Genomic DNA, 9,436 nt, shown 5'->3' with positions numbered 1-9,436 from the left:
TTTGCTTAAACCCATTAGCTGAATTCAGGAACAAAATGTAATGGGGGCTTTCTTCTATTGCCATATTTAAAAGAAGCAAGACCTGAAATTCATTGATGTAATGCCATCATGCAGACAAGTAATTAAAGTAATACACTGTAAAAGTAAGTCATGCTGTGTTTTTCAAATAACTGGTTTATTCCATTGCCTAATGCATCCTTACTAGATGAATGAGAAGTAATTTTTATAAAGTGAGCTGAGGCAGAATTGCAAGTTATTAGGTAATAAGTCCTAACGTTGCTCTTAACGCAACTTGAGGGATTGGCAACTGTGTCGCACAGCATTCTCCATGCTCTTGAGAAGGAGCTCTGCAGATTTTCAGCTGAGTGCACTCCCAAGCCAAATTCCCTGTCGTGTGTGTTATTGGTGTATTACAGCGATAAAAATCACCTGATAAGTTTGATTTAAGGAATGTTACTTTAACCCGTGGTGCTAGTCTGCTTTTATTTCTGTATGATGAATAATTTTTTGGTCACTTATTTATCTGCTTTTGGTTCTAGTTGCTGTGTCTCTGAGGAACCAGAAAGTCATCATTCCCCAGGTTCCTGACGTTGATGCTGTGTTTGTAGCAGAGACTGTCTCAGTGCCAGAGCTTAGCCAGTTCACACTGTGCTTTGAAGCAACCAAGGGCAGCAGTGATGACAATGATGACTGGAAGGTTTTCTCCTACACCAATGCATTGTCAACAGAACTCTTCAGCTTCGGGAAGACCACAAGAGGCCATTTTCTGTCCATCTCAGGCACACAGTGCATCCTTGAGAATGCATTGCCCCGAAATGCAGAGTTTTTCACAGAAAACTTTCAACAGCTCTGTGTCGTAGGGGATAGCTTCTCGGGCAGTATAGGCATATATGCCAAAAGCACCTATCATATAGTATACTGTCCGGGTATCTTTGGCAAAGTTATCCCTGGAAATGGGAGGCTGTGGCTGGGCTCTAACAGCAATGAAGTGAGCTCTCTAAATGGGGACATTTACAACTTCCGCCTCTGGAATTTCACCATGAATGCACAAACACTGGCCAACCTCAGCTGCGATGTGAAAGGAAACATTGTAGACTGGGAAAATGAATTCTGGAGTATTCCAACTTCAGCACTGAAAGCAGAAAACAATTTGAGTTGTGGTGAGTATGCCTTGCCAAATCTTTTTTGCTTATTTTCCCCCCACACTTCTGCATTGTGCTGAATATATCATATACCAGGGTCGGAAAAAAAAAAAAAAGAGTTCCTGTTAAAGAAAAGCAGTTAAGTCTTACCTTTCTTAGACTTTAGCTCAACTCATACCATACACAGAGGCTTTGAGAGGGTATAGAGTTGATTCTCTAAAGGAAAAGAACAAGTCCCTCAGGTATATGGAGTTCTTGCTTGAAACAACTTGCAAATCAAAGTTTTTCTTAAGCAGTTTGTTTATTTGCCTTCTATTCATACAAAATGGAGATAAGAGGCAAGTACCTGCTAGCCTCAAGTAGGAGTACAGTGGTCTCTGGAGAAGAAAATTTGTGTTAACTAACTGTGTAATAAAAGTTTTCGTACCTGCCCTTTGATTAGCCAGAAGGAGCACTTGCTAGCCTTGTCCTGTGTGTGAAGAGCCAGCACAAGCAGTGACCAGACAGCAGTGCGTAAGACAGAAAAGTCCGAGACAAAAAAAAGTAGAAATTGGAGGAGGAACACAGGAAAGGAGACTTTTAGAACAAAATCATCAGGTTTTATCTTCCTGATGCCATATTATTAGTTCTTTTAATTGGAAGTTATTTGAGATCTTTCTTTCTGCAGATTACTTCAGAAGATAAATTTCAGTATATTGTCCAAGCTATTCTCATTTCATAGCTCAGAAACGATTCTCATAAGTGTACAGATATAATTTTTATAAATGTATATATTATTACAACTAATTGACCATTTCTGACTGGACCATTTTTTTTCCAGATTAAAAAAAAATACAATCTGAAAAATCTTCATCACTTTAGATCTGCATTTTTTAAAAAAAATAAGAGAATGGATTGGTTAGTAACAAATTTAGAGATATTTGGATAATTATGAAATGCATAGGGGGAAATCTGAATCATGGCCAGCAGTAGCCTTTACACACACATATGATGCTTGTGAAAATCAACTGCTATCAAGCTCCAGCTTGAGCCCTCCTATTGGAGCAAATACTTATTTGTTAAAAAATAAGTAAAAATAAGTTAAACAGTTGCAAATGTTAGTTCTTTCTGAACCACATGGAGTCTCTTAATATCTAATGCTGTCCTCTCCAGTTTTGCCTTCTTGCTACTCTGACACCTTGCTTTTTATTTGTTTAACTCATAGTTTAAATAGTGTCAATATAAGTGTCTCCTGGGAAAACAGGAGCACTGTTAGCACTCTATCAGCACTCTGAGAATCCTTAGCTTAAAACAGAAACTAGCATCATTAAGTCATGCTAGTTTCTATATCTAATAGCTCATGAGTGATTAAGGTGGCTAAAAAAACCCATCTTGATTGCTTTTGTTTAGTCAAACTAAAATGTGATGTACTCATTCATAGCTAGGCTTGCTGGGACAGCTCTGAACATGCTCCTGGTAAAAAAATTTAACAACAACTCTGTAAAAACGTGATCAGCTAGGTACCTTCACCCCTCTACCAGAACAAAGAAAAGGCTGATCTAAACATTGACTGTGGCTGGCGAAGGCATTCTGATAAAAAAAAAGTTGTTGCTTTTTCATAAGTATGAACTGATCTGACAGAAAATAACTTCCTAGAAAATCTTACACTTACACTGTTATGCTGTGAAGACTACCACAACACTTTTACTAAACAACCTATGGAGACATCTGTAAATGTTGCAGTGTCATTTCATTTTGAGTCAAGTAAAGGTCTTGTCCTTCTTTCTGTTCAAGACTGAAGTCCTGTAACACAAATGTCCTATTGCAGCTGTGGTCATAGAAACAATCCACTAATTTTCATTCCACAGCTTTATTCCTTGGAATGTCATTGTTCTGTGGTTTCCTTACAGCAGAACATTATTTTATTTATTCATATGTTAAGCCCAGGTGTCTGTACAAGCCACTTCAAATGTCGCTATGTGTAAGCATTGTTATTTCCTCTAACTAAACCTATGAGAAAAACTAACTCATTAGTCAGTCTTTTTCTTTCAAAGATGTTAAATTACCCGCTATGATACAGGCTTTCCTGAGCCAGGGTATTTCCTAAAAGAAAATACTGGGTGCAGTGCCATTTCAGAAATGGTTCCTAATCCCAGAGATGGAATTGTTAGAATTTTCTTCCCTTCATCTTTGTGAACAAAAGCTTTCATTGTAGAACCAGCCTTCAACAGGAGAGTTGATGAGTCAGGCTATTGACCATGAATAAACCACTGATGGTGGGGAGATGACTCTAACTGATTAGGCTTCATTTAGCAGCAGTGGAAGGATTTATGCAGAAAAGAGGTTTTCACATAGCTCCAATAATGCTTCCCCAGGAAGTGGCACGTAACTTTAAAAAACCCAAATGAAACATTTAGCAGTAATCTCAATTTATCTGTGCCTGAACAGTGCTTACATTTTTCAAGGGGTATTATTTTTATGGCTTTTCAGACAAAACTTTTACAACTAGATTTATGGAGCATAAAAACACTGGCAGATTGTTTCAGATACTCTCTTTATAGTTTTACATTCTCTTAGTTTATTCCTTAGACTGTTTTCACAGCTGTGCAGTCATGGTGGGGTGTTTCTGTAACACTTCACAGAATTCTGGTTTTATTGCCATACCTTTGCACAGATTGCCTTTAAAGGTATATGTATACAGCCTGGGTAACCAGACTAATTTTAAAACAAGTAGCCCAGGTAATGATAACACCACCAGTTCAGAGCTCAGCACAGGCAAACAGAGGAGCATTTAATCAACTTTTTGGTAGTGACTTTGAAGCCTGCACTGCCTACACCTATAGCAGGACATGATCTACTCAGTTCAAGGATAACATGGCCGCATGTCTTTCCATGCCTGCAATTGCATTTGCTACATGTACACTTCATATGAGTTCTCCATTCCCAAAGGCCAGAGGAATTTTTAATTTTATGGTCAGCTGAATGATGTTTCAAGCTGAGCTAATTGCTTTCAGTGCTGTTTATGAACAGTGGAATGAAAAGGACTGTTCCAAAGGTCAGTGCGTCTCATACTGGAGAAGATGTCTCAGTGAAATAAGAAGTATTTTGCTGTAGGAGTGCCTGTTCCTTTCCACTGGCTATAAAGAAAATCTAGCATGATGAGCAGATACAGATGTCTGAGTTTTAGACATTTGAAGTGAGTGAGATACATCACACAAAGTGTCTGTAATGCAGGTCCATATCTGCTGATCACATTTCTGACCATGCTACTTCACTTCCTGAAGTAGCTTATGACAAGTCTCTGTTTGCATCCAAATCATTCTATTTTCTTTAGAGGATACTGAGAGAAATTCCAGTCTGGCCAGAATTCAAACTAATTAAAACTTTAAAAAAACCCCAACTTATTAAAGATATCCACTGAAAATATTCCTCTTTAAAGTATACGGATGAGGTAGGTTGGCCCTGGCTGGACATCAAACACCCACCAAAGCCACTCTATCACTCCCCTCTTCAGATGGACAGGGGAGTGAAAATACAACAGAAGACTTGTGGGTTGAGATAAGGAAGGGAGAGTTCACTGACCAATTACCGCCAAGAGGAAAACCAGGCTCCACTTGGTGAAGTTAGTTAAATGTTATTACCAATAAAATCCAAGTAAGATAATGAGAAATAAAACCAAATTTTGAAAACATCTTTCCCCCAACCCTTTTCTTCTTCCTGGACTCAATTTTACTTCCAAATTTGTATGCCTCTGTCCCCTGGACAGCACAGGGGGATGGGGAATGTAGGTTCCAATCAGTTCATCACACATCATTTGTGCCACTTCTTCCTCCTCAGGGGAAGAACTCCTCAAACTTTTTCCCCACTCCAGCATGCACACTCTCCCACAGGTGACAGTCCTTCATGAACTTCTTTAGCATGAGTCCTTCCCATGGCCTTGTAGTTCTTCACAAACTGCTTCAGCATGGGTCCGTTTCACAGGGTGCAGTCCTTCAGGAACAGACTGCTCCAGTGCTGGTTCTCCACAGTGTCACAAGTCCTGCCAGCAAAATTATTGCAGCATGGACTCCTCTCTCCACAGGTCCTGCCAGGAGCCTGCTTCAGCATGGGCTTCCCACAGGGTCACAGCCTCCTTTGGGCACATTCACCTGCTCTGGCAAGAGGTCCTCCATGGGCTGCAGGTCATAGAATCATAGAATCATTTAGGTTGGAAGGGACCTCCAAGGTCATCAAGTCCACCCACCGAGCCACCAGGGCTCCAAAGTCCTCTGCCAAAACAGATCAGAATCTGTCAGGGTTGGAAGGGACCACAAGGATCACCCAGTTCCAACCCCTCTGCCATGAGCAGGGACACCTCCCATTAGACCAGGCTGCCCAGAGCCTCATCCAGCCTGGCCTTAAAGATCCCCAGGCATGGGGCCTCAACCACCACCCTGGGCAACCCATTCCAGGGTCTCACCACTCTCATGGTGAAGAACTTCTTCCTCACATCCAGCCTGAATCTGCCCACTTCCAGCTTTGCCCCATTCCCTCTAGTTCTGTTGTTACTTGAGATCCTAAAAAGTCCCTCCCCAGCTTTCTTGTAGGCCCCTTTAAGATATTGGAAGGCCACAATAAGGTCACCTCAGAGCCTTCTGCTCCACTGTTAACCTCCATGGGCTGCAGGGAGACAGCCTGCCTCACCATGATCTTCACCACAGGCCACAGGGGAATCTCTGCTCCAGCTCCTGGAGCTACCTCTCACCCTCCTTCACTGACCTTGGTGTCAGTAGAGTTTTCTCTCTCACATATTCTCACTCCTTTGTTTGGCTGCAGTTGCCTAGTTGTGTAGCGGCTTCTTCCCTTCCTTTAAATATGTCATCACAGAGGTGGTACCACTGTTGCTAATGGGCTCAGCCTTGGCCAGCGGTGGGTCCATCTTGGCGCCAGCTGGCATTGGCTCTCTCAGACATAGAGGAAACTTCTAGCACCTTCTCACAGAAGACACTCCTGTAGCCCCCCCTGCCTCACTAACAAAACCTTGTCACGCCATACATGCACGGTACCCCTGTGGCTAATGGTCTCAGCCGTGGCCAGCGGTGGGTCCATCTTGGCGCCAGCTGGCATTGGCTCTCTCAGACATAGAGGAAACTTCTAGCACCTTCTCACAGAAGACACTCCTGTAGCCCCCCCTGCCTCACTAACAAAACCTTGTCACGCCATACATGCACGGTATCTGGGGCGTGACGTGATTTCTGTGTTAAGGCTCCACGCTGCTTCTGTTCTTGCAACACAGGCAATATTTTCCTAGCTATCTTTACAAGCTGGTGAGTGGTGGCTCTTTAACTTTATGGAAGGCTACAGTGTTTCATGACAGAACCTCATTGAGTTAATCTGATTGTGAAGTGGTAAAGCAGAAGCTAAAAGGGCAAGGCTCCCAGTAGGTTCAGGTTATGCTGTGCTCTGTAGCCCCATTATTTTCAACACAGTATGCACAAGCAGCTGTATCTGCAGCTGAACCTCTGGGAAACACAACGTGTAATTAATGCAGTTTTACCAGCTCTTTTTCTGTAGCCATTCTTATATGCCCTGGTTTTGTCTCCAGATCATCAAAGTGTGTGCATGTTGTTATGAATAATTCAGCAGAGATACAGACTTATAACATTACCTGCTTATAAATCATGCATACCAGAATATTAATCACACCCACACCCTGGGCAGAGGAACAAGTTTAATCACCTTTTATCTAGTTGGTGTCTGTCGCAGGCAGATTACTCAGAAATGTGTGGTGGGTAACCTGTGTTGCAGCAGTGGACTGTGGTTGCTTCTCCAGTGCACACATTATTAGTCATGAAGATCTCATAAATCCTATGGCCATACTGACCCCTCTGCCTAGAACCACTTCACAGAATGCATGCAAGCTGCATTCATTTCATGTGATGTTATGTAGCAAAAGCTAAGACAACTGGGAGAGGATATGTAACTGACTGTAACTTGCAGGTCAGCAGGGTTCTCATGAATCCCTCAGCTGCAACATAAAATAAAAGCTCATAAGTCTTACAGGCAAATGATGGAATCAGTTTTATCACTGAGAGAAATTAGGAGGAGGACTAAAGGACTGTGTCACTGCAAGATACATTTTGAGACATTATCATTTTATGCCCAGTAGCTGAACCTTTCTAATTATTATACTTTCTTTTTCTAAAGGCTCATACCTAATTCCCTCTTCTGCAATTGAACCAACGAGTTGTGCAAACCTGGGAAACCTTTGCCAAGGTAAGAAGCCCAAGTTGTTTTCACAGTTTCATCTTTGGGATTTTTTTTTCCCCTCATTTATTTATCATTGTTTCTAAAAGGATGAACTGTAATTAAAAAATAGGAAGAAAAGGAATTCTTTAGTCTCATCTACTTTCATCTAGTCTTATCTCATCTAGTCTCTCTCTCAAGTGTGTGAGTGTTCTGTACGTACAATATTTGGAAAAAAGGTGATCACAATATATTATCCAAGTAGTCTCCATTATATCAAAACTGAATTAATTGACTGCTCTGACTTCTTTCTCCATCTTTTTTCCTCCTGCACATTTTGACAGTAAAATATTAACCAGAATAAGGAGTGGACACATCTGTAAATTAAAAAATGAGTAGATGTAAATAAAGGAACTTACTATTATTCTTTTTTTTCCCCAATAAACTACTTTGAGGCTACATACTTTGAGATTAGTAGGTAGAAATTTAACATCAGACTGCGAAATCCAGCAGCTATTAGTTAATGAAACACCTGTTACAGCACTTAGTGATAGTTTAATAGTGTAAACATCACCACGTACAAGAATTCATTCGGTATCTTTGCTTGGCTGAATGAAAGGAATAGGTGAACTTTAAAGATTTCCATACCATGTGAATCGTTGGATATACAAGGACAATTAATTCTTCCTGCTCTTCTTAGAGGCTAAAAGTTCTATAAAAATACTCCACATGAGCAACATCAGCTCTTTTTCACAATACTTCATCAACACAGACCTGCTGCTCATGAGGGGGCATGCTATGTTGAACTTTAATCACAACAGAAACTGCACCAAAAATAATGTCTAGCTTTGTAAGCCTTTTCAGGCTGAATGGTGGAAGAGGGAGACAGGAAAGAATAAAACCAAAAAGGGCAGGAGGAAGTCTCAGAACTCTTTAAAAACTAGTATTTACAAGCAAATCAGGCTTAAAAATAAAAAGGTAAATGCACTCTGCTTGGGAAGCCAGTAAAAGATCTATATCATCCTTCAACATACTTCTCCCACTTTTTCTGAGATTAACCTGGATCAGGTTCCTGGAGCATATTGTACTGGTCTCTACAGGGAAGGTGAAATGCCAGTTATGCCCATAATCAGATTGCAAACAGTAACTTTCAGGCTTCATATTCAAAGCACAATATGACCTAACGACTACTACTACTCAAATACTTTAGATAAATGTGACAGCAACAATTATTCATTGTTAGTCTTTTTATATGTAAAGAGTAATATAGCCACCATATAAAGAATTTTGTGTATTCTCTTGGAAGAACTCTGAGCATTTTCCTCTATCAAAATGTTATGATGTGAAAGGAGAGAGAATATCTTTCACTAGGTCAGCTAATATGGCTGCAGAAATGGACACACTTTCAGTAAAACAAGCCTACTTTTCTAAAAGCCTCATCCTTTTTTCCAGCTTCATTAACTTGTCTAGTAGAAGAGATTGCCTCTAATAAAAGATGCTACCTTTCAAACTTGCCTCTCTTAGCTTCTTAGACCATCACATCTTCAATAAAGACTATGGGTAATTTCACAAAGGTAATACTCTTTCCTTCTCTGAAAAATGTTTGGTAAATTGTCACCAGTTTTCTGTGTTTGTCACTTTGGAGATGGCTGATCAGTTTTACCCTGCTTGTCATCATCATCTTTATTGTGATAGTAAAGAAAAATCATATAAAGAGATCTGTCTGTCTATTTCTGTCAACACTGCAGACTTATTTTAAACTGAGAGACCAGTTTGGATTCCCTTTTTTTTGTTTGTTGTGTGTTGTGCAATAGCACCAGTAACAAAGTTTATGGATGCCAGAATATGTCAGCTGCAGTCTGATGAAAGAGCCATTTTCCTCATTATGTTTAGCAACCATTTTCATTCATTGGAAGATACTTCCTTTAACAGTGTTGGCTGGAAGATACAAACAGTAAGAAGCCTTATAACTTGTTTCTCAAAATATAGCCCTGAAGTTTCATGGAAGAAGTTTTTTTGTGTTATAGGGTGTCATTTTATATACTCACTTTCCAAGTTAGAACCTGTTTGCTGCAGTGTCCAGTTCTTAC

At 40.4% G+C, this 9,436-nt stretch overlaps 1 protein-coding gene across 1 annotated transcript in view; it reads left to right on the top strand.

The window, feature by feature from the left end:
- Nucleotides 1-529: 529 nt before the first annotated feature.
- GPR126 (G protein-coupled receptor 126) overlaps nt 530-9,436 on the top strand; it is a gene marked incomplete at its 5' end in the record, with an annotated part of 65,715 nt that continues 56,808 nt past the window's right edge. The window contains 2 exons of the mRNA XM_008941310.1: nt 530-1,160; nt 7,308-7,376. Coding sequence (XP_008939558.1) covers nt 530-1,160; nt 7,308-7,376 — 700 coding nt within the window. The remainder of the gene's footprint in view (nt 1,161-7,307; nt 7,377-9,436) is intronic.

Source organism: Merops nubicus, unplaced genomic scaffold, assembly GCF_000691845.1.
Source record: "Merops nubicus isolate BGI_N331 unplaced genomic scaffold, ASM69184v1 scaffold12225, whole genome shotgun sequence".
In the NCBI taxonomy this organism is placed as follows: Eukaryota; Metazoa; Chordata; class Aves; order Coraciiformes; family Meropidae; genus Merops; species Merops nubicus.
The sequence above is the reverse complement of the archived record's forward strand: the minus strand, read 5'-3'. Positions and strand labels throughout refer to the sequence as shown.